This window comes from Triticum urartu, chromosome 3A (assembly GCF_056163025.1).
Source record: "Triticum urartu cultivar PI428250 chromosome 3A, HENAU_Tu73, whole genome shotgun sequence".
NCBI classification, from domain to species: domain Eukaryota; kingdom Viridiplantae; phylum Streptophyta; class Magnoliopsida; order Poales; family Poaceae; genus Triticum; species Triticum urartu.
In genome coordinates, this window is record NC_141875.1 from 310,934,669 (window position 1) to 310,960,296 (window position 25,628).

Here is a 25,628-nt window from a genome sequence, read left to right on the forward strand (position 1 = left end):
AGCAGCAACTTGCTTGCTGTTCTTCTTGAAGTTCCCCTTCTTCTTCCCTTTGCCCTTTTTCTTGAAACTAGTGGTCTTGTTGACCATCAACACTTGACGCTCCTTTTTGATTTCTACCTCCGCAGCTTTCAGCATTGCGAAGAGCTCGGGAATATTCTTATTCATCCCTTGCATATTATAGTTCATCACGAAGCTCTTGTAGCTTGGTGGCAGTGATTGGAGAATTCTGTCAATGACGCAATCATCTGGAAGATTAACTCCCATCTGAATCAAGTGATTATTATACCCCAGACATTTTGAGTATATGCTCACTGACAGAACTGTTCTCCTCCATCTTGCAGCTATAGAACTTATTGGAGACTTCATATCTCTCAATCCGGGCATTTGCTTGAAATATTAACTTCAACTCCTGGAACATCTCATATGCTCCATGACGTTCAAAACGTCGTTGAAGTCCCGATTCTAAGCCGTAAAGCATGGCACACTAAACTATTGAGTAGTCATCAGCTTTGCTCTGCCAGACGTTCATAACATCTGGTGTCGCTCCAGCAGCAGGCCTGGCACCCAGCGGTGCTTCCAGGACGTAATTCTTCTGTGCAGCAATGAGGATAATCCTCAAGTTACGGACCCAGTCCGTGTAATTGCTACCATCATCTTTCAACTTTGCTTTCTCAAGGAACGCATTAAAATGCAACGGAACAATAGCACGGGCCATCTATCTACAATCAAACATACATAAGCAAGATACTATCAGGTACTAAGTTCATGATAAATTTAAGTTCAATTAATCAAATTACTTAAAGAACTCCCACTTAGATAGACATCCCTCTAATCCTCTAAGTGATTACGTGATCCAAATCAACTAAACCATAACCGATCATCACGTGAAATGGAGTAGTTTTCAATGGTGAACATCGCTATGTTGATCATATCTACTATATGATTCACGCTCGATCTTTCGATCTTAGTGTTCCGAGGCCATATCTGCATATGCTAGGCTCGTCAAGTTTAACCTGAGTATTCTGCGTGTGCAAAACTGGCTTGCACCCGTTGTAGATGGACGTAGAGCTTATCACACCCGATCATCACGTGGTGTCTGGGCACGACGAGCTTTGGCAACGGTGCATACTCAGGGAGAACACTTTTATCTTGATAATTTAGTGAGAGATCATCTTATAATGCTACCGTCAATCAAAGCAAGATAAGATGCATAAAAGATAAACATCACATGCAATCAATATAAGTGATATGATATGGCCATCATCATCTTGTGCCTGTGATCTCTATCTCCGAAGCACCGTCATGATCACCATCGTCACCGGCGCGACACCTTGATCTCCATCGTAGCATCGTTGTCGTCTCGCCAATCTTATGCTTCCACGACTATAGCTACCGCTTAGTGATAAAGTAAAGCATTACAGCGCGATTGCATTGCATACAATAAAGCGACAACCATATGGCTCCTGCCAGTTGCCGATAACTCAGTTACAAAACATGATCATCTCATACAATAAAATTCAGCATCATGTCTTGACCATATCACATCACAACATGCCCTGCAAAAACAAGTTAGACGTCCTCTACTTTGTTGTTGCAAGTTTTACGTGGCTGCTACGGGCTTAAGCAAGAACCAATCTTACCTACGCATCAAAACCACAACGATAGTTTGTCAAGTTGGTGATGTTTTAACCTTCGCAAGGACCGGGCGTAGCCACACTCGGTTCAACTAAAGTTGGAGAAACTGTCACCCGCAAGCCACCTATGTGCAAAGCACGTCGGGAGAACTAGTCTCGCGTAAGCGTACGCGTAATGTCGGTCCGGGCCGCTTCGTCCAACAATACCGCCGAACCAAAGTATGACATGCTGGTAAGCAGTATGACTTATATCGCCCACAACTCACTTGTGTTCTACTCGTGCATATAACATCAACACATAAAACCTAGGCTCTGATGCCACTGTTGGGGAACGTAGTAATTTCAAAAAAATTCCTACGCACACGCAAGATCATGATGATGCATAGCAATGAGAGGGGAGAGTGTGATCTACGTACCCTTGTAGATCGACAACGGAAGCGTTTAGTTGATGTAGTCGTACGTCTCCACGGCCTGACCGATCAAGCACCGAAACTACGGCACCTCCGAGTTCTAGCACACGTTCAGCTCGATGACGATCCCCGGACTCCGATCCAGCAAAGTGTCGGGGAAGAGTTCCATCAGCACGACGGCGTGGTGACGATCTTGATGTACTACTGTCGCAGGGCTTCGCCTAAGCACCGTTACAATATTATCGAGGACTATGGTGGAAGGGGGCGCCGCACACGGCTAAGAATATGATCACATGGATCAACTTGTGTCTCTTGGGGTGCCCCTGCCTCCGTATATAAAGGTTCAAGAGGGGGAGGCCGGCCGGCCACCATAGGGCGCGCCAGGAGGAGTCCTACTCCCTCCGGGAGTAGGACTTCTCCCCCAATCCTAGTTGGAATAGGATTCGCGAGGTGGGAACGGAGAGAGAGAGAGAAGGAGGGGGGGTGCCGGCCCCCTCTCTCCTTGTCCTATTCGGACTAGGGGGGAGGGGCGCGCGGCCCAGCCCTGGCCACCTCTCCTCTTCTTCCACTAAGGCCCATTAAGGCCCATGTACCTCCCGGGGGGTTCCGGTAACCTCCCGGTACTCCGGTAAAATTCCGATTTCACCCGGAACACTTCCGATATCCAAATATAGGCTTCCAATATATCAATCTTTATGTCTCGACCATTTTGAGACTCCTCGTCATGTCCGTGATCACATCCGGGACTCCGAACAACCTTCGGTACATCAAAATGCATAATCTCATAATATAACTGTCATCGTAACCTTAAGCGTGCGGACCCTACGGGTTCGAGAACAATGTAGACATGATCGAGACACGTCTCCGGTCAATAACCAATAGCGGGACCTGGATGCCCATATTGGTTCCTACATATTCTACGAAGATCTTTTATCGGTCAGACCGCATAACAACATACATTGTTCCCTTTGTCATCGGTATGTTACTTGCCCGAGATTCGATCGTCGGTATCCAATACCTAGTTCAATCTCGTTACCGGCAAGTCTCTTTACTCGTTCCGTAATACATCATCCCGCAACTAACTCATTAGTTGCAATGCTTGCAAGGCTTCAAGTGATGTGCATTATCGAGAGGGCCCAGAGATACCTCTCCGACGATCGGAGTGACAAATCCTAATCTTGAAATACGTCAACCCAACATGTACCTTTGGAGACACCTGTAGAGCACCTTTATAATCACCCAGTTACGTTGTGACGTTTGGTAGCACACAAAGTGTTCCTCCGGCACACGGGAGTTACATAATCTCATAGTCATAGGAACATGTATAAGTCATGAAGAAAGCAATAGCAACATACTAAACGATCGGATGCTAAGCTAATGGAATGGGTCATGTCAATCAGATCATTCAACTAATGATGTGATCCCGTTAATCAAATGACAACTCTTTTGTCCATGGTTAGGAAACATAACCATCTTTGATTAACGAGCTAGTCAAGTAGAGGCATACTAGTGACACTCTGTTTGTCTATGTATTCACACATGTATTATGTTTCCGGTTAATACAATTCTAGCATGAATAATAAACTTTTATCATGATATAAGGAAATAAATAATAACTTTATTATTGCCTCTAGGGCATATTTCCTTCACAACCCGTCTCTATATACCATCACCAATCTGTATCCATATACGACCACCAATCCATATCCATATACCACCACCAATCCATATCCATATACCACCACCGCTGCCATATCCTACCATCATATATCCACCACTAATCCGAGTTCCTTTCATATTAGGTTTGTTTTCGAGGTCCGTCTAATTTCTGATTCGTGTTTCCTTGCCTGAGTAGGTTTCGAAAAAAAAAATCACAGGCCCCCGGGCAGTGTTTAGGCCAAAATTTTCACACGCAAAAATTTTTTAGGCCAAAATTTTTAGGCCAAATTAGGGTTTGTTTTCTGGAGACCCCGGGCAGTTTTTAGGCCAAAATTTTCACAAGCAATTTTTTTTTCCTATCCTATTTTTAGGCTTTTCTGAGTCTTTCGAGCCACGTGCCATCATAGTGATTTTTTGTCGCACTTTTTCGTCGTTGCTGCCCTGATTTCGGGAAAAAAAAAGTCTCCACCAAGGGCCACAAAATTCCCCCTCTCTCCTCCATATATACAGCCCTTAGGGCATCGTTTAGACTTTGGGTTTTGTTTAGATTAAAAGTTCGCCATGGCTGCAACTTCACGTACTTCGTTTGTGTCCAACGACCAGACCAAGACGTCACAGAACCCCACCTTGATCAATAAAGCTTTCATCTTATATTCGCAATATCCAGATTGCAATCTCAGTTTCTTGCTTGTTCTTCGTTTGCTCGCAGGAAACAAACCCTCGTGGTCAGGTTGATCATGCTCCGGCGTGGTCGATAACCCCTCGGAAGTTGGTTAATAAACCCTCGGAAGTTGGTTTAGCGATTGCTAAGGCGCGACGTCTCGCACGTTCGTAGTCGGATCGTCAAGGTCGACTCCCACAGAAACGATAGCCACCATCTCATCGAAACATCGGGACACCTTTGCCTCTATCAAGTGGTATCAGAGCGAAGAGTTTTGAGACACTCGCCATTATAGTGATTTTTCGCAAAAAAAAAGAGGAGCGCAAAAAAAGAGGAGCGCCAAAAAAAGAGCGAAAAAAAAGTTCCAGAGTGTGCTTTTCCCTTGTTTACGTACAGCGCCGTGATTTTTTTTTAATGTTCTAGGCTCGCGTCTCTAGCACGGTCTAGCCTAGGACCAGCACAGTACCGTCGTTGAGCGTTTATTCAACTTTGCATCTCTGAATTGATTATTGCTGACCCTTTTTGCTACCATATTATAAGCCATCCAGCTCCACATACATCTACGTCGTGCGTTTGACTCTCCCTGGTAATCGCTCTATCCAAGCTTTGAAAGTTTTGACTACGACGGTTGTCGATCACCGCCTGCTGCTGGGTAAGAACTGGTAAGAATTTGAGATTTTCTTGACGGATTTGTGACATCCACCACCACCTCTTGTTAGTAGTATGTAGGATCATATTCTTGTGTATTTCTATTGCTGCTAACCATGGCAGGATCACAAGCCGACGAGACTGACTGGGAGAACATGACGAATAAGGAGTTGCATGATAAATTTCAGCAAATGATGAGTGGACAGGTGCAAGATGTGCTAAACAGATTTGAAGAGGCCATGGAGAAGATAGATGGCATGGAGAAGACGTTCGAAACAAAGCTCAATAACAAGTTTAATAAATTTCTCGCGCGTCTTCCACCACCACCACCGGCTGCCCCTAACACACCTCTACAACAACAACAACAACAACAACAACAACAACAACGTCGCTTTCCAAACCACGTGGGACAAGCACAGCGCATTCCCATTGACCCTGGGAAAAATTCTGGTGCCGCTGTTGATGCTTCTGCCGCTCCTGCTGCTACTGCAGAGGTGGAGGGCCATTACGAGGATGAGGTTGACCAAAATCAGAACTACGTGCAACCACCAGCACCACCACCACCAGGTCGTCCTCATGCATATCATCGCAACGGTAGGGCTGCACCACCACCTGAGGTACATGACCATCTTCCTAAACAAAAATTGAATATTCCACCATTTGAGGGTAGATATGTTCCTGATATATATCTTACTTGGGAGTTAGAAACTGAACAACGATTTACATGTTTACAATATCCTGAGGAGAGACGTGTTCCTGCTGCTATTTGTGCTTTCACTAGCTTTGCATGTGTTTGGTGGTCTGAACATTGTAGATTATATCCTATTCCAGCTACTTTGGCTGCTTTAAAAACTGCTATGCATACTCGTTGGGTTCCACCATATTATTAGCGTGAATTACTTCAAAAATTGCAGCGTTTAAGACAAGGAAAAAATTCTGTAGAAGAATATTCTCAGGAATTACAAAGTGGCATGATTAGATGTGGTATTGTTGAGGAGAATGAAGCTATGCTTCCACATTTTATGGGTGGATTAAATAGAGAGATTCAGACCATTCTAGAGTATAAGGAGTATACTAATATCACTCGTTTATTCCATCTTGCTTGTAAAGTTGAACGTGAAGTGCAGGATCGACATGCATTGGCGCGAACTAACTTTTCTGTAGGTCGATCTTCATCATGGACACCATGTGCATCCTCTACTTCCACTCCACCAGCACCTCCATCAGGTGCCACCTCCAGCCGTGATACAAGAAAGCAGGCACAACCACCACTATCTTCCAAGAGCACACCTGTTGGACCTGCGCAGAGCTCTTCTTCTTCCATGGCATCAACAGGGCACACAAGTGATATTATTTGTCATCGTTGTAAGGGAAGAGGACATTTTGCGAGAGAATGCCAATCTCAGCGTGTGATGATTGCTACTGAGGATGGTGGGTATGAGTCCGCTAGTGACTATGATGAGGAGACTTTGGCTCTTATTACACATGAAGAACACGGCGGAGAGGATTATGATCATGAGACGCAATACATGGCTGCTGAAGATGCTAACAGGTATGAATGTTTAGTTGCTCAACGTGTTTTGAGTGTGCAGGTTACACAAGCTGAGCAAAATCAGCGGCATAATCTGTTCCATAAAAGGGAGTTGTGAAGGAACATTCTGTTCGCATCATCATAGATGGAGGGAGCTGCAATAACTTGGCTAGCATGGAGATGGTGGAGAAGCTATCTCTCACCACAAGACCACATCCACATCCTTACTACATCCAATGGTTCAACAACAACGGCAAGATTAAGGTAACACATACTGTTCATGTGCATTTTAGTATCTCTACATATGCTGATTATGTTGATTGTGATGTGGTACCTATGCAAGCATGTTCCTTATTACTTGGTAGACCATGGCAATTTGATAAAAAATTCTGTACACCATGGTAGAAACAATCAGTATACTCTTGTTCATAAGGATAAAAATTATTACTTTGCTTCCTATGACTCCTGATTCCATTTTGAAAGATGATATTAATAGAGCTAATAAAGCAAAATAGGAGAAAAATAAAAGTGAAAATCAGATTGTGGCAAAAGAATTTGAGCAACAAATGCAGCCTAATAATAAACCATCTAGTGTTGCTTCTGAAATTAAATTGAAAAGTGCATGTTTACTTGCCACCAAATCTGATATTGATGATTTAGATTTTAGCAAATATGTTTGCTACGCTTTTGTGTGCAAAGAGGCATTATTTTCATTCGAGGACGTGCCTTCCTCTTTGCCTCCTGCTGTCACTAACATTTCGCAGGAGTTCGCTGACGTCTTTCCACAAGACGTGCAACCGGGATTACCACCTATTCGAGGGATTGATCATCAAATTGACTTAATTCCCGGTGCATCATTACCCAACCATGCACCATACCGTACCAATCCAGAGGAGACGAAGGAGATTATGCGTCAAGTACAAGAACTGCTCGACAAAGGTTATATACGCGAATCCCTTAGTCCTTGTGCTGTTCCTATCATTTTAGTGCCGAAAAAGGATGGTACGTCGCGTATGTGCGTTGATTGTAGAGACATTAATAATATTACTATTCATTATCGTCATCCTATTCCTAGGCTAGATGATATGCTTGATGAATTGAGTGGCTCTACAATATTCTCCAAAGTTGATTTGCGTAGTGGATACCATCAAATTCGTATGAAATTGGGAGATGAATGGAAAACAACATTTAAAATTAAGTTTGGATTATATGAGTTGTTAGTCATGCCTTTTGGGTTAACTAATGCACCTAGTACTTTCATGAGGTTAATGAACGAAGTTTTACGTGCTTTCATTGGACGATTTCTGGTAGTTTACTTTGATGACATATTGATTTATAGCAAATCTTTGGAGGAAAATTTGGAACATTTACGTGTTGTTTTTATTGCTCTACGTGATGCACGTTTGTTTGGTAACCTTGGAAAGTGCACCTTTTGCACTGACCGAGTATCTTTTCTTGGCTATGTTGTTACTCCACAGGGAATTGAAGTAGATAAAGCCAAGATTAAAGCTATTGAGACTTGGCCGCAGCCCAAAACAGTCACACAAGTGAGGAGTTTCCTTGGCCTCGCTGGTTTCTATAGGCGTTTTGTGAGAGATTTCAGCACCATTGCTGCACCTCTCAATGAGCTTACAAAGAAGGATGTGCCTTTTGTTTGGGGTACCGCACAGGAAGAAGCCTTCACGGTATTGAAAGATAAGTTGACAGATGCTCCTTTACTCCAACTTCCTGATTTTAATAAGACTTTTGAGCTTGAATGTGATACTAGTGGAATTGGATTAGGAGGTGTGTTATTACAAGGTGGCAAACCTGTTGCATAGTTTTCTGAAAAATTGAGTGGGCCTAGTCTGAACTATTCTATTTATGATAAAGAATTATATGCTCTTGTTCGGACCTTAGAAACATGGCAACATTATTTATGGCCAAAGGAATTTGTTATACATTCTGATCATGAATCTTTGAAACGCATTAAAAGTCAAGCAAAACTGAACCGTAGAGATGCTAAATGGGTTAAATTCATTGAGACTTTCCCTTATGTCATTAAACACAAGAAGGGTAAAGAAAATGTTATTGCTGATGCATTATCTCGTCGTTATACTATGCTTTCACAACTTGACTTTAAAATATTTGGTTTGGAGACCATCAAAGATCAATATGTGCATGATGCTGAATTTAAAGATGTATTGCAGAATTGTAAGGAAGGGAGAACCTGGAACAAGTTCGTTCTTAACGATGGATTTGTGTTTCGTGCTAACAAGCTATGCATTCCAGCTAGCTCCGTTCGTCTTTTGTTGTTGCAGGAGGCGCATGGAGGAGGATTAATGGGACGCTTTGACGTCAAGAATACGGAGGATATACTTGCTACACATTTCTTTTGGCCAAAGATGAGACGGGATGTTGAGCGTTTTGTTGCTCACTGCACTACATGTCAAAAGGCTAAGTCACGACTCAATCCTCATGGTTTATATATGCCTTTGCCTGTACCTAGTGTTCCTTGGGAGGATATATCTATGGAGTTTGTTTTAGGTTTACCTCGAACAAAGAAGGGGAGGGAAAGCATATTTGTTGTCGTGGATAGGTTCTCGAAAATGGCACACTTTATACCATGTCATAAAAGCGATGATGCTGTTAATGTTGTTGATTTGTTCTTTCGTGAAATTATTCGCTTGCATGTTGTGCCAAATACTATTGTTTCAGATCGTGATACTAAATTTCTTAGCCACTTTTGGAGATGTTTATGGGCTAAGTTGGGGACTAAACTGCTTTTTAGTACTACTTGTCACCCCCCAAACTGATGGACACACTGAAGTAGTCAATAGAACATTGTCTACTATGCTTAGGGCTGTTGTGAAGAATAATAAGAAAATGTGGGAAGAATGCTTGCCTCATATTGAATTTTCTTATAATCGTTCTTTGCATTCTACTACTAAGATGTGCCCTTTTGAAATTGTGTATGGTTTCCTACCTCGTGCACCTATTGATTTGTTGCCTCTTCCATCTTCAGAGAAGGTTAATTTTGATGCTAAAGAATGTGTTGAATTGATTTTAAAAATGCATGAGTTAACTAAGGAAAACATTGAGCATATGAATGCTAAGTATAAACTTGCTGGAGATAAGGGTAGAAAACATGTTGTGTTTGCACCTGGAGATCTTGTTTGGTTACATTTGCGTAAGGATAGATTTCCTAATTTGCGCAAATCAAAGCTAATGCCACGTGCTGATGGTCCTTTTAAGGTGTTAGAGAAAATAAATGATAATGCATATAAACTTGAGCTGCCTGCAGATTTTGGGGTTAGTCCCATTTTTAACATTGCAGATTTGAAGCCTTATTTGGGTGAGCAAGATGAGCTTTCGTCGAGGACGACTTCATTTCAAGAAGGGGAGGAGGATGAGGACATCAATACCATTGTTACACCCACAGCCCCTACTGTTACATATACTGGACCAATTACTAGAGCTCGCGCACGCCAATTGAATTATCAGGTACTTTCGTTTCTTGGTAACGATTCTAATGTTCATAAGAATATGATGCTGCCTAAATTGGATACATTTGTTTTGCTTACAAATGAAGGGCCTAGCTTGGACAAGAAAGATGAGCCTTGGAGCAAGTTCAAGCATGGAGATGATGGCATGCGCAAGGGGAACAAGAACGGAGTTACAAGTGATGATTACAGGACTTTGAAGCCACCATAATGAGTGCATGAAGCCTTGGACAAGATATACAAGATGCCACTTCATAAATTTCGTCCAGAGGCTATTCTAGGTGCTGCGTCACCTTATTATTGGGCCAGGCCCATGTATTTTCGAAGTACTTAAGTATAGGCTGTTTTTAGAGTCTGTATGTGTGGGGAAACAAGAGTTAGGGTTGGTTTCGGACCCCTCCACCAAGGGCCATGAAATTCCCCCTCTCTCCTCCATATATACAGCCCTTAGGGCATCGTTAGACTTTGGGTTTTGTTTAGATTAAAAGTTTGCCATAGCTGCAACTTCGCGTACTTCGTTTGTGTCCAACGACCAGACCAAGACGTCATAGAACCCCACCTTGATCAATAAAGATTTCATCTTATATTCGCAATATCCAGATTGCAATCTCAGTTTCTTGCTTGTTCTTCGTTTGCTCGCAGGAAACAGGCCCTCGTGGTCAGGTTGATCGTGCTCCGGCGTGGTCAATAACCCCTCGGAAGTTGGTTTAGCGATTGCTAAGGCGCGACGTCTCGCACGTTCGTAGCCGGATCGTCAAGGTCGACTCCCACAGAAAACGATAGCCACCATCTCATCGAAACATCGGGACACCTTTGCCTCTATCACTTGCTCGTAGACTTGCTCCTCCGATCACAATATCTACAGCAGCCACCCAAATACCAAAATCTGGATCAGCAATAGCCACCCAAATTCAGCCATGCTCCTTCGGTTCTTTTTTAGCCATGTAGTCGACAGCGGGCTGAAGTCCACTTGCTCCTCCAGTTCTCTTTCCGGCACCGATGTCGTCCAGCCACTCGAGCTCGGCACCACGTATGCACAGAGTGCTCGCCTCCTTCCACCAGATCCTTGGGTTCGAGGAGGGGAGAAAAGGGGCAGGAAAAGCCGACGAGGCTGCAGTTTCGACAGGGACAGAAGATGGTGTCGCTGAGGGGAAGGTGCTACAGCCGCCCGCAGCCGGTATGGCCATCGAGGGAGAGAGGAGAGCAGAGGCCGTGGGTGGTTGGGGCACGGGGTGAGTGAGTCGAGGAGGAAGGGGAGAGAGTCGCCTGAGGCATTCCGCGTGGTCCGGCTGATTTGGAGGAACGCCTAGATTCAATATAATCAAGGAATATGTCGTTCCCTAGAATCGGTAGGTTCCGATTCCTTCGGCGATCTAAACACGAGAGCGGGATCTAGGAATGGAATCAACCCATGTCGTTTCGATGCGTAACAGAAACCAAATACACCCTTAAATGTCACACCTGTGGCAATTATCGTCGTCCAATATTTATACAGACAAATGCATTTAAGAGGCATCCGTTCAGGAGGAACCGACGCGACAGTTGCCTTGGCAACTACCTCCGGTTGGTACAAGGGGAGATTCCCTTCATAATTAACACATGTTAATTAAGCTTTAACAATTTGCACTCAATATTCAAGCAATAAAATTATAACGTCGGAGATTAATCATCTGACACAACAAATATAAAATGCATCTCATGTCGATGACATCGCCTCCACACACACACTCATCCAGACACATGTACACGCAAATGGACCCACACACCGACACATGCATCCACACACACGCACATATAGATCCAGTTCACACACGTCAGCTTACATAGACGCACAAGAAGAAGCGGACCAATCTGTGGTTGGATGGTTAAAGGGACTGTGGTAATCCCCAACACATCAGAGGGTCCTGATGCTCGCATTTATTTCTGAATTTATTTCAGGATTTCCGACGATGCGCATTCAATGAGAGGAGACGTTCTCGTTGACAACGAGGGCCTATAACGACTTCGTAAATCTCAAAATGATATGCTGGCTCGGTCTTTCGAAGGTGCTCATAGGGGTAGGGTGTGCGTATGTGCGTTCATAGGAATGAATGTATGCGCGTGTATATGATCGCTGTCTGTACTGATATTCAATTAAAAAATAGGCGCACGGGAAGAAAAAAACTAACACTAAAAATGGGGGGAAACGGATTAAACGCAAGTATAAAAAGGGTAACCTGCATGATTTTTTTTTAAGACAGCTCATAGATGGCCCACACGGGAAACAAAATATTTTCATTGAGCACCAAACCATTTCAGTGCAGACGAACATAAGGGGGGAGGGGGGCGGGATATAAGATTGAAGAATGCTGATCCTTGGTGAACACTTACAGAAAAGGGGGGAGGACCAATTTAGGATTGAAGATTGCTGAGGTCAGGGTCGGTGTTCACCTCACTACAGCATTTTCCAGTTGTAACATACATGATTGTAGGATAATGAAAATGAGCGGATCATCATCCTTCTAATGACGCCTTGCATGGTAACCCTCTTATCGTGTGCTTGCACTGGAACCTATAACAGATGATACGGATTTGCTCAGTTAGAAAGAATAAGTTCTGTAGATTGCAGCTCAAGCACCAATACAGGTTTCAGCACTTTGATAACAATTTAACAGCATAACAAAACAATATATACATTCAAGGTTCACTGCCCAGATGTCTGTAGTGTTTCGACTTCAAAGGATTTACCTCTGCACAAGTGCAATCACTAAGAATGCATGCAGTTTATTAACATAGCCTGAGTTGTGAGTAGCACATTATTATGCAGTAAAAGAAAGGCAATAGATAGGTAGATAGATAGATAGATAGATAGATAGATAGATAGATAGATAGATAGATAGATAGATAGATACACTCCATACTAACTCTCACATAATTATCGGTCCCAAATATAGAAGGTGCAAAATAACAGCAGAAGCTAACGATACTGATCGATGGCAGCAGATGATCAGAAATAATACCAGATAACATCTGACGGAGAAGATTCTGAAGTACAACATGACGGATCCACGATTGATGCAACATGCTTATTATTCTTTTGGTAGTATGCTGTATTGCATTTTATAGACATTTGCTGGGGTACAACCTGCTGGTAAAAGTTTTAGTTCATGTGTTTTATCTTCAAAATATTGGACGTTATAAAAAACAGAGTAAGTTAGCCTTCATAAAAGTACAACACCTTCTTACTGTAACGGAATTCCCGTTTTGGCGCGAAATCCAGGGGTATGTTCAATGTACAGGGACATCTAACCAGCAGAAACAGCTTGGTAGGGCCTTCCAAAACAATGGGTAAAGAAGCAGTAAGCTAAAAGTTGAATGCATCGTCAGCCAAGTCTAGTAAAACAGAATAACTAATACCTGTGTAAGATAAACTCCCTGCACCACATGATATAAGAGCTCGGACGGCCTAGAAAAATATATGTGCAAGTCAGTATTCCAAGAGCACAATGTTTCCACCATATGAGGATATAAGGCAATAACTTGTGATAAATGAAGAGAATAAAACAATATTCCATCATAAACTACTCAGTCATCTTCAATATCTAAACAGCTAGCTCCCCACTAACTCATTTCTCTCAGCATGCACACATGCCACCTCATAAGGCAAACATGCATGGAAAAACCCACCTCAACATGCAAACATGCAGGGAAAAATGCCCACCTCAACATGCAAACATGCATGGGAAAATGCCCACCTCAATAATTACATACAATAAATTAATGTATTTTTAGTTTTCGTTCTCATATTATTGATCCAAATAATCAAATATCATTAAGAAAAATGTTGCAACCAATTCACAGCACAATGTGTCGGGAATCATCTAGTATGACAAACGGCAGAGCAATAATCCAACGTTCTGGTATATGACAAACAGTTGTGAGTAGCAATTATTCATTTTGACCATCTGATGTACAAAGTAATGATGTACATACAAAGAAACGTCAAATTTTTATCTTAATTAAATGCTGCTTTCAAAAAACTAAGACATATACTAGTAATTGTCCTAGCCTCTACGCAAATGATACTTCATGTAGTATTTAAAAAAGGGAAGCTCACCTTTCGAGAAACAGACTGAGCTAACTTTGTTGTACCATGCCCTTTGGCACTTCCAGAATCAAATCTACCATGAGTAACTGTAATGTCATAGACAAACAAAGGTCGTACAAGACTCCCTCCCAGGATCAGGGCAACTCCTTCAATGGTAGAAACTTTATCAAGTGCTTGCTGAAAAGCAGAAAGTACCGTAGAGATGCCTTTCATTAACTTTTCCTGCTTCTTGATTCTGCATCTAACCTCCCTTTTTCGTGTGTTGTACTTTCTCTGATCAGAAGGTTTCAGTTCTGCCAATGGTGCTGTCATTTTTGACTAGAGATACCCATAAATTAATAAAAGGGTCATTGAGAAAATAGATGACAACATAAACATGCTTACTGCATACTGAACATACCATTTCCTCCTTTAAACCTGCAAATTCAGTTTCAAGACTCTGCAATACCCTGAAAGTAGGAAAAAATAAAATAAACTTGAAACAATCTGACAATTATATAGAAACAATGTAAATAACTGTGCTGCCTAGTATGCTCTGCTAAATGGATATACTCTGTAAGCCAGACTACATGTTGTCTTCTAGTTTATTCATGATTCCAACACAAAATTTAAACAGCACATTACCATCAGATTTGTTCAAGGTTCAGTCGCCATTGATGCGTGCATTTTCGGGGTGCATAACATTATGACCTTCGCTGCGGACATAGTTGTCCCAGCAAAATAGGACTCTGGGATGCACAATTTAGTACTCCCTCCATCCCAAAATAAGTGTCTCAACCTTAGTACAACTTTGTATTAAACTTAGTACAAAGTTGAGACACTTATTTTGGGACGGAGGGAGTAATATATTGGCAACTTGTCAAAATGCTGGTATCCAATTCACCCTTGAAACAAGAACCGTTAGTGACTGATGTACGAGTATCATATTTTTTTTAAACCAGGCCGGTGACCAAACCAGTCAGGCTGCTGCTACATTGATTAACTGGTCTGGCCAAGTGGCCAATCTTTCTGGACACTTCCGAATTTTTGGTCAAAATTTCATGTCACTAACTTCGCATGACATGAAGGGGATGAGCAGCATCTTCTAGATTGCTTGACAAAGGGATTAGGAATAAAGGACTGTAACTTGGCATGTGACAAGACGGGGATGATCGATATTTACCACCCTTCTTGAGGGGGAGTGTTGAATCGGTATGGGCCTGGCCCATCACCACTCTGGCCCATAGACCCCAAGCCCATGTGGTGGCTGACCTAGAACTAGAAGAGGGAAGGCAAGACGCTGTCTGGTGAGGTGCGCCGCAATACACGAGCCAGAGTTACATCAAGGTGAGGACTCGCAACTCAACACTCGGTCATGGCCGCTACCAATGAACATGTCACCAAGATCGACTACACCTTTATCCCCATCACGAAGCACCTACACGACGTCTGGACTGCATCTCCAATGATCTACACAACACCAGCCAGCAAGTTTGTGCCTGCAATCTGGCCATCAGCAGAGAACAGCATGCAGCCAGAATCCAACACCCACGCTGATGACAAGGGGCACAGCAGGCTACTTTCCCCACCTACAACCAACCCCAAGGCAATGGATGACCATCCCACACGCTTCTATAAGATGGAGTTCCCACCTATGATGGGGAAGTTGACCTGTTGGTCTGGCTGAGCCGGTGCAACCAATTCTTCAAGACGTAGCGCACGGCCTTCACAGAGAAGGTGAGCATCGCCTTCTTCCACCTAACGAGCAGTGCATAACTGTGGTACCAGCAGTACAAGAACATGAACCCTCAACATGGCGCCGCCGCCCTAAAATTAATCAATATTCAATTCGGACCTGATGCGGAGCATCCTAAGGTCATCCCCATGGACCTACCATCGTCTCATGAAGTGCCTAGTAGACCCATGACTCGATCACGTGTAAGAGCTCTTGAAACCGAGATGACATCTCTCCTCTCACAATTCCACTTCGATGAACATGAAGCATGGCTACTACCTCATATGGACACTTTGTGCATACTCAGGCACCATGGAGAAGCTAAGGAGTAAGGACAAAAAGAAGAGAAAGATGGACGAAAAGACGGAGAAGAAGGAGGGCTGAAGGAAAAGTCCAAGCCACCGGACGACCGGCCGGGACCGGACGTCCGGCGCCTGAAGCCTGAGCCGAACCCCAACGAGCGGACGTCCGGTCCAGACCGGACGACCGGTGCCCCTCACCCGAAGCAAACGAGCGGACGTCCGGTCCGGACCGGACGACCGGCGCACCAGCACCCGAGCCAACATCAGCGAAAGTCCGGAGCTACCGGGCGTCCGGCACCCCCATCACAGAGCAGAACCAGCGGACGACCGGAGGACACCGGACGTCCGGCAGCTCCTGAGACACCGGACGACCGGTCCCCAGCGGACGTCCGGTACCTGGCTGCGTCCAGATTTGGGCCCGAGGCCCATGTACCCCTACTTTCGCCCCCATTTGCACTTAGACTATAAATAGACCTCTCCCACCTTCTTTCTAGGGTTAGCATTGGTTTAGCTCATTTGAGAGATAGAGCATTGCTCATCCATATCGGATCTACTCCACGTGAGAGACCGCGGCCCCTCTTCGAAGAAGATCCACCTTGGATTCAAGACCCCTTTATAAGGGAAGATCCCCTTGTGGATTCAAGACCTCCTCACGGAGAAGAACCGGTTACCGTGTATCGTCCCTAGTTGTCCGTGGATTCGTGTATCGTTCTATGTACTCGAGAATCTAGCCCATGTGTGACTTATTCGTGTCGGTTTAGTGATTTCCTTTTGTGTTTTCCTTCCGTTCATCCTCGTGTTCTTCGTGTTTTCCCCGGGATCCGCTCCTTTCGTGAAAGATCGGGCGATTAGGGTCTCTACCCTACATCATCTTGGTATCAGAGCAAGGTTTATCACGATTTCGGAGCCCCCCTCTTCGTTTTCTAGCTTGATTTTGTTGTTTTTTGTCCTAATCCGAAAATCCCCACAAAAATAGCCCCAAATTTTTTTTTGTGTTTTGTGAGTTTTGATAATGTTTTGTTGGTTTTGATGCGTGAATTTGTTGTGTTGCAAGTAGATCTAGCCTTCCCCACCATCTCCACCTCGAAATCCCTCCTAAATTCACCATATTCCGCCCAAAACCGCCTCTCGGATCTGAAATCTCGCGTTGACCCCGACCACCGGACGACCGTCACTTCACCGGACGTCCGGCGACCCAGGAAGCACCGGACGTCCGACCCGACCGGACGACCGGCGACTGGACATCCGTCCACTACCGGACGACCGCTACTTCCACCACTTCATCCGCTACACCACCACCGACTTTCCGCAATCTTTGCCAATATCCCAACCCACACCACCACCTAACCGCTACCTACTCCGACGATTTTGGTCGCTTTTGGTTTTGAGAATTTGAGTTGCGGTACCGTATCCTTTTGTGTTTCGGCTATCTAGATACGGTTCAACATCGACATCACCGCCGCTCATTTTCGCCACGGACGCGTCATCAACACCGGTCATCAACAACGACCACCTCGACTACGACTTGGTATTCGTGCCACCATTTTGACACCATACCGGAAGCAAGACCGGTAACCTCATCTTGGTATTGGACATATCACTCTTGCCATTACATTGATAGCCATCATAGCCTTACTCCATTGTGTTGCTTACCCATTGAGACTAGCCATTGAATATTGCAGGCAACGAGACTTGTGCACATTAGTGATCATACTCCCCATAGCATACATACATACTCATTGTTGCCTATATTGGTATCATCTCTTGTGTCACAAAGTTGTCATCGCATACTCACTTGCTATCTTGGTTCGTCAAGCATCGCATAAGAAAAGAGCTCAAACATCAAAGAGCCAACCAAGCTTTTAAGCAAAGAGGAAAGATAAGCAAAGAGCTTTTAAGCAAGAACCATAGCATCATACAACATTAAGATTGTCATACTCGATCATCTTGGATCATATCATAGCAACACCTTGCATAAAACATATTTGGGATAAAAGTCATTGCATTTTTGCTAAGTAGGTTGTGCACAAGTTCTTGTATCCGCCTATCGTGCAATCGTGCTAGCGTCTCTCTAGTGTTGTGCAACAAGAGCATTTTTGTGGATTTCACATTTTGGCTCACCCTTGGTTCCACAACCCCACTTATCTCTTTGCGCGTGTGTTTTCGTGTACTGTATATGCTTGGTCTACTTGTTACATTGCATCTTGCGAATCTTCTTCAACATTATTGAATCTTGCTTACATTCACATTAAAAATTGTGCCACCATCCTAACCAAGCTCCACCATAAACTTTTATTTGTGTAGGTGTGAGAAACCGACGAGAATTCGTACCAATTGGGCTATTTCCTTGTCCTACATTGGAGTGATCATCGATTCACTTTCAACTTCGGTCAAGGTATATTTGGTATTCGTTCTTCTCTTTCTACCACTCACATTTGTCTTAGAATGATGGATAGGCTAAGTACTTCTACCAACCCACTCTTCATGGAGCAAGACGACGACATGAACTCTTTCGTCACCAAGAGTCACCTCTTTGGTGCACAACGTGCTTTGCATCAAGAGCAACAAGCTATGAGTGAACGCATCGACAACCTTGCCCCCGACTTGCGACTTTCCGAGCAACGTACAAGGGACTACTTCGACCACAAGCTCGACGATCACAAGCAAGAGAATGACGCAAGGATGGACGAGATTCGCGCTTTGTTTCTCAACCGCTCTTCTTCCACTTCAAGAAGGGGTCATTCAAGTCGCCATTCCGACTTTACCCCCTCCGGCTCAAGTACACCGACATCGAACACTTTTCGTCGAGCCGCGCGCACCGACCGTCAAGCAAACATCAATCCACTTCGGGACACCGACTCTCAAGAGCGCCGACGACGTCAAGCCGAAGAAGCCTTTGCGCTAGCTCGTGAACGACAACAACAACGCCAACATGAAGAGGAAGAACGCGCGCGTCTACACCAAAATGCACAAAATGCCGAGGCTCAACGTCAAGAACAACAACTCCGTGACGCTCAAGCACTTGAGGCGCAATAAGCTCTACGCGATGCGAGTCGAGCCGTTGCCGACCGAGGCCGTCAAGCCCGTGAAGAAGAGGAAGCACGTCACGAAGAAATTCACGAACGACGATTTCAAGCTCCCATGCATCATATAGTTCCTCCTCGAGTTCGACGCGCTCCTTCACAAGCTCGCCAAGACCATCAAGTTCATCAAGAGCATGGAAACATTGGGAATCCTCCACGACAAGAGCAACACGAGGTTGACACCCTCCGCGTCAAGAACACCACAAGTTGGACAATCATCTACAACATGGGCGTCATCATCCCCGACCCCAACACAATGAAGAACAACGCTACGGCAAGCTCAAGTTCACCATGCCCAAGTTCAACGGAAGCAACGATCCCGAAGAATACCTTTCATGGGCATTGAAAGTTGACAAGATCTTCTGTTTGCACAATTATGATGAAGAGAAGAAGATCGCGATGGCATCCCTTAAGTTCCAAGACTATGTCCTCATTTGGTGGGAACAAATCATAGAGCGCCGCGAGGCAAGAGGTGAACCACCCATCACTACTTGGGCACAAATGAAGGATGTCATGAGAGCACGCTTCGTACCTACCTACTACAACCGCGACCTCTTCAAGAAACTCCAACAACTCAAGCAAGGAACCAAGAGCGTTGAAGAATACTACAAGGAGATGGAGATTGCAATGATAAGAGCCAATGTCATGGAAGACGATGAACAAACAATGGCACGCTTCTTGAATGGCCTCAACCATCCCATCAAGAAGATCGCCGACTTCCAACCATACTCAAACCTCATCGAGCTAGTACACCAAGCCATCAAAGCGGAACGCCAAGTGCAAGATGATTTCAAGTATGCCAAGTTCTCGTCCAAGACCTACGGCTCCTCTTATCAAGCTCCCACGACTTCGGCAACTCCTACCTCAACTAGAGAATCACCAAGTACCGGCGACAAGTCAAGTTCCAAGAAAGCTTCGTCAACTACAAGCCATCCTCCTACGAGCAACTTCAAGCCGAGAGCTTCTTCATCATCTACCCCGACCGATGAGACCGTCAAGACGAGTTCCTTCGAGTGTTTCACTTGCGGAGGCCGAGGCCACAAGTCCTACGAGTGCACCAACAAGCGAACCATGGTCTTCAACGACGATGGCACTTATGACTCCATGAGCAAAGGCGAAATGGAAGCCCTCGAGCAAGTCGCCATGCACCGCCAAGTGAACAATAAAGAAGAACAAGTCTTTTGTGATGAAGACTCAAGTCCCGCACTTGTTGTCTCCAAAGTCTTGACCCTCCAACATCACCAAGAAGAAGACCAAAGATGCAACATATTCCACACCAAGGCCGGCATCAATGGACGATCCGTCAAGGTCATCATCGATGGAGGAAGTTGTCATAATCTCGCAAGTGAAGAACTTTGCTCCAAGCTCCAATTGCCAAAGACGAAGCATCCACATCCATACAAAGTGCAATGGCTTAGCGACTCCGGCACTATCCAAGTCGAGCACTGAGTACAAGTCTCCTTCAAGATCGGCGCCTACGAAGACACCTTGGAGTGTGACGTCGTTCCAATGACCGTTTGTCATCTTCTCCTTGGACGGTCATGGCAATTCGATAGAGGAGTCGTACACAACGGCCTCACGAACCACTACATCTTCAAGATAAAGGGCAAGGAGTACGTCCTCCGTCCAATGTCGCCAAGTCAAGTGATCGCCGACAAGCACGCCACCCATCATGGAGATCATAGTGAGAGAGCGAGCCACCAAAAAGAGAGTGAGCGCCACAAGCCAAAATCGAGTGCCTCCATGATGAGCGAAAACAAGAACCTAGTTTTATTTGCCACCAAACGTGAGATGAGAGAAGTGTGTGAGAACCCATCTAGTGTCCTACACTACATCCTCGTGTGCAAGGACAATGCACCACAAACTAACACTTCTTACACTCTTTCTCTAGTGTTGTCTTCTCTTTTGCAGGAATTCCAAGATGTTTTCCCCGACGAGCTACCTCCGGGACTACCTCCACTACGAGGCATTGAGCACCGCATCGACATCATCCCCGGAGCACCGCTTCCGAACAACACTCCCTACCGCGTCAAGTTCTTGAGTTACTTTTGGAAGACCTTATGCGCCAAACTCGGAATCAAGTTACTCTTCTCCACAGCGTACCACCCTCAAACCGACGGCCAAACGAAGGTGACAAACCGTACACTCTCCACTCTACTACGAGTCTTAATCAAGAAGAACATCAAGGAGAGGGAGGAGTGCTTACCCATCGCCGAGTACGTCTACAACCGCGCAAGACACTCAACAACCGGCAAGTCTCCTTTCGAGGTCGTTTACGGATTCAACCCATTGTCACCATTGGACATTCTTCCTCTTCCACTCCAAGAGCGCATCAATTTGGACGCAAGTGCGCGTGTGACACATCTCAAGACGGTGCATGAAGATACAAGAAACACCATCGAGCGCCAAGTTCAAAGCCTTGCGACCAAGCTCAACTTCAACAAGCAACCTATGTTCTTCAACATTGGTGATCGAGTGTGACTACACCTTCGCAAGGACCGCTTCCCACAAGAACGCAAATCCAAGATTCGGCCACGAGCGGATGGACCCTTCAAGGTGCTTGCACGCTACAACGACAACGCTTACAAGATCGACCTCCCGCGCGACAAGTACAACGTGAGCGACATCTTCAACGTCAAAGATCTCTCTCCCTTCCATGGTGATGAAGAATTTGATCCGAGGACGGATCTTCCCAAGGGAGGGGAGATGATGCGGAGCATCCCAAGGTCATCCCCATGGACCTACCATCATCTCATGAAGTGCCTAGTGGACCCATGACTCGATCACGTGCAAGAGCTCTTGAAACCGAGGTGACATCTCTCCTCTCACAATTCCACTTCGATGAACATGAAGCATGGCTACTACCTCATATGGACACTTTGTGCATACTCAGGCACCATGGAGAAGCTAAGGAGTAAGGACAAAAAGAAGAGAAAGATGGACGAAAAGACGGAGAAGAAGGAGGGCTGAAGGAAAAGTCCAAGCCACCGGACGACCGGCCGGGACCGGACGTCCGGCGCCTGAAGCCTGAGCCGAACCCCAACGAGCGGACGTCCGGTCCAGACCGGACGACCGGTGCCCCTCACCCGAAGCAAACGAGCGGACGTCCGGTCCGGACCGGACGACCGGCGCACCAGCACCCGAGCCAACATCAGCGAAAGTCCGGAGCTACCGGGCGTCCGGCACCCCCATCACAGAGCAGAACCAGCGGACGACCGGAGGACACCGGACGTCCGGCAGCTCCTGAGACACCGGACGACCGGTCCCCAGCGGACGTCCGGTACCTGGCTGCGTCCAGATTCGGGCCCGAGGCCCATGTACCCCTACTTTCACCCCCATTTGCACTTAGACTATAAATAGACCTCTCCCACCTCCTTTCTAGGGTTAGTATTGGTTTAGCTCATTTGAGAGATAGAGCATTGCTCATCCATATCGGATCTACTCCACGTGAGAGACCGTGGCCCCTCTTCGGAGAAGATCCACCTTGGATTCAAGACCCCTTTCTAAGGGAAGATCCCCTTGTGGATTCAAGACCTCCTCACGGAGAAGAACCGGTTACCGTGTATCGTCCCTAGTTGTCCGTGGATTCGTGTATCGTTCTATGTACTCGAGGATCTAGCCCATATGTGACTTATTCGTGTCGGTTTAGTGATTTCCTCTTGTGTTTTCCTTCCGTTCATCCTCGTGTTCTTCGTGTTTTCCCCGGGATCCGCTCCTTTCGTGAAAGATCGGGCGATTAGGGTCTCTACCCTACATCAGGACCACCATCCCACACTGGTATCAGGGGCCAAGGAGCTATCCCAGTAGCTGCACCACTAGGGGAAGCGGTTGTTTCAGTGGCACCATCAGGACGCGCATACCGCACCCTCGCTCCAGCGGAGGTGGCCATACGTCGCCAACAGGGCCTCGGCTACATTTGCAAGGAGCTATTTGTTCCTGGCCACCACTGCAAGAAGCTTGTCCTGGAGGTTGATCCGTCTGTCGGCAACGATGAGGAAGACCCTGAGGCCCCGACTAGATCGTCATTTCTCCGCAAAGTACACCGGTAAAACACACACCCGTAAAAAAACGTGTGTTCCAAACGCGGGATTGTCTCGGTAAAATTTACACCCGTTCTTCAGATTACACTGTTATTCAGCCCTTATCGAAAACTCTCCTCGACCAGTCACTTTTCCCAGTATACCTCCCTCTCTCTAAATCAATCTAGGCAAGCACAACGCACGCGCCGCTGAAGGCACAGAGGACAGGGCGAGGCACCAAGGACTGCAAGGGAGGTGAGGCACCGCCCATCTCCGTCGCCGCGAGCCCAAGCATGCCGTCGGCTCAACCAGCACGGAAGAGAGGCGAGGCGGCGGCTGCGACTGGGAGCAGGTGCGCTATGCTGCAGCAGCGGCGGCGACTGCGGAGCGTGCTCCGAGGCAGCGGCAAGAGCCTGCCCAATAGGACCAGGTTGAACGACTAAGGGCCGGAGAGAGTTTGTCATGGCCGACAGGAGAAGAGGCATTGGTGCAGCCTCCAGCGCTACGCCTCATTTGATTCACCCAAACAAAAGTTTACAACCGGAAACGAGTGTATCTTTTACAGGAGTATTTCATCGGTGGCTAGTAAAATACCTCTGTAAAATGTTTACAGGAGTATATTTTCCAGAGCTCCCAAACGGGCCTGACTCTGAAGATATGGAGGTAATGGCAATATCATTGTCGGACATCAAATGCGTTCAGCCATGCACAGGGCAGACCTTGTGCCTCCCGGTCGATATCGATGGCAAAAACATGGATGGCCCTGCTCCGCTGCTCGATCCGGCATCTACGCAAAACTTCCTCACTGAACTTGTCGTGGCCATAATACATACTGTAATACTAACTTGAGCTCATATGCCCATTATTTATCTGTAAATGATCGAACAAATGGGAAGCGTTGAAACCTCTCGTGCCGCCTTGCATATTAATATAGAGCCATCAACCAGCTAGGGTTTAAGAAGGGTTGTTGCATGACTTGGAATACAAGATTACAAGGGATAATAACCGTACAATATTAGGAAGGAAAATGCATATCCTATACATTGTAGGTACAACAATCGTATCAATCTAACACCATCCACATATCAGACGTTAACACAAGAGAATGACCCCGCAAAAAGAAAAAAGAGAATGACAAGCAGCATTAGGCTAACAGCTAAGAGCACATATGAAAACAAAACGAGTTGACTGATAAGGAATCAAGTAATCTCATATCTAAACCTCACTTATATCATCGCCCTGTATAATTCAATGGTCGAATCCAGTAAAACCATTCGATCCAAATCCTTGACTTCTCACACACCACAAACGGGGAGTTCAAATTGACGGATTTGCAGGATTTACCAAATCCACTCGATTCGTACCCAAACTAGGTCCACAAGCACGAAGTTGTAGTTCAAACTCAGCTATTATTAAGAATTGGACCAAACCAAACCAAATTCGAAGGCCATATATCATCTAAAATGCAGTAAAGATGAGATTTCAACCCCAGGCAATTGCTCGAAAGAACTATTGAAGCTGATTCCTAACACCAAATCTCAAGGGAGGAGGTGTTGGGGGGGAGGCTGAGAGTTACGAGGGGATCTGGTGGTGCATGTAGAGAACGAAGCCGAGCAGTTCCTTCACGACGTGGAACACCTCCGACCGCTGAAGCGCCGCCGCAGCCACCTGCACCTCCACCGATCCTGGCCCCCGCCTCCCGTCGGCTCCTAAAGAACTCGTCATCTCCATCCTGCGCTAGGTGGCCGCTTGCGTCCGCAGATTGAGCGAGTTTACAACAAACGGGGTGTGTGGGTGGGTGGGGGTCACGAGAATAACGGACTGGGCGTTGGGGATAAACAGAAAATTAGGTTTTCAAAAATATTCGGTTAATTAAAAAGAAGCCCACGTATTTGTGCTCAAAAACTAAAAGACGAGAATTTGAATAATAAGTGTTGGATGTTGATATTACCGAAAAAGGTTTTCGCCCCGCTTTATAAATAAAAAGCAAGCCGTCAAAAGCAACATACATGGACTAGTCCAGAACACACACCCAAGTCACACAACAAGGAGTACAAAGGTTCTGCTGAGGGCACAACTCAACAAGCCCAAAATCATAAAAAAAAAAAAGAAGCGGGCGAAGCCGGAGAACATGTCGGGCGTCTAATCTGGCTCCGGGGGTAGCGGAGGGGGCGGCAGTGACAGACGGATGGCCATCGAGCGAAGGTCGGCGATGAAGGCGGAGATGTCATCCCGATCCTGGGGGCGGCTAAGCGGCCGCCAAAGCTGCAAGTAACCAAACAGTTTGAAGAGAGCGTCAGTAGCCCGTCAAAGATGAATGCGCTGAATCACAAGCTTATTGTGGATCGTCCAGAGGGTCCACGCGAGTGCCCCAATCTCAAGCCACCTAATGTGGTGA

The 25,628-nt window shown here is 45.7% G+C and overlaps 1 protein-coding gene across 3 annotated transcripts; it reads right to left on the reverse strand.

Moving 5' to 3' along the window:
* Positions 1 to 12,271: 12,271 nt before the first annotated feature.
* Positions 12,272 to 25,056, reverse strand: LOC125528936 (non-structural protein). Of its 3 annotated transcripts, none has more exons than XM_087547001.1 (7): positions 24,807 to 25,056; positions 14,513 to 14,561; positions 14,122 to 14,430; positions 13,422 to 13,470; positions 13,243 to 13,337; positions 13,025 to 13,149; positions 12,272 to 12,576 (listed from the first exon to the last, which is right to left on the reverse strand). In XM_087547001.1, exons 1-7 carry the CDS (start codon positions 24,959 to 24,961, stop codon positions 12,519 to 12,521), a joined length of 840 nt encoding a protein of 279 aa, XP_087403127.1. In that variant the 5' UTR covers positions 24,962 to 25,056; the 3' UTR covers positions 12,272 to 12,518. The 3 variants fall into 3 exon arrangements, with proteins under 3 accessions (XP_087403127.1, XP_087403126.1, XP_087403128.1); XM_087547000.1 differs by having other exon boundaries at positions 13,025 to 13,152; XM_087547002.1 differs by lacking the exon at positions 13,025 to 13,149.
* Between the last annotated feature and the right edge of the window lie 572 nt (positions 25,057 to 25,628).

What these genes read in the sequence shown, in the direction of transcription:
- LOC125528936 (XM_087547000.1), bottom strand. Translation starts at nt 24,961, where the DNA reads ATGGAGATGACGAGTTCTTTAGGAGCCGACGGGAGGCGGGGGCCAGGA. An exon ending in CAGGTTTAAAGGAGGAAATG is followed by an intron (nt 14,431 to 14,512) that starts GTATGTTCAGTA and finishes GGGTATCTCTAG; the next exon opens with TCAAAAATGACAGCACCATT. An exon ending in CTCAGTCTGTTTCTCGAAAG is followed by an intron (nt 13,471 to 14,121) that starts GTGAGCTTCCCT and finishes ATATTTTTCTAG; the next exon opens with GCCGTCCGAGCTCTTATATC.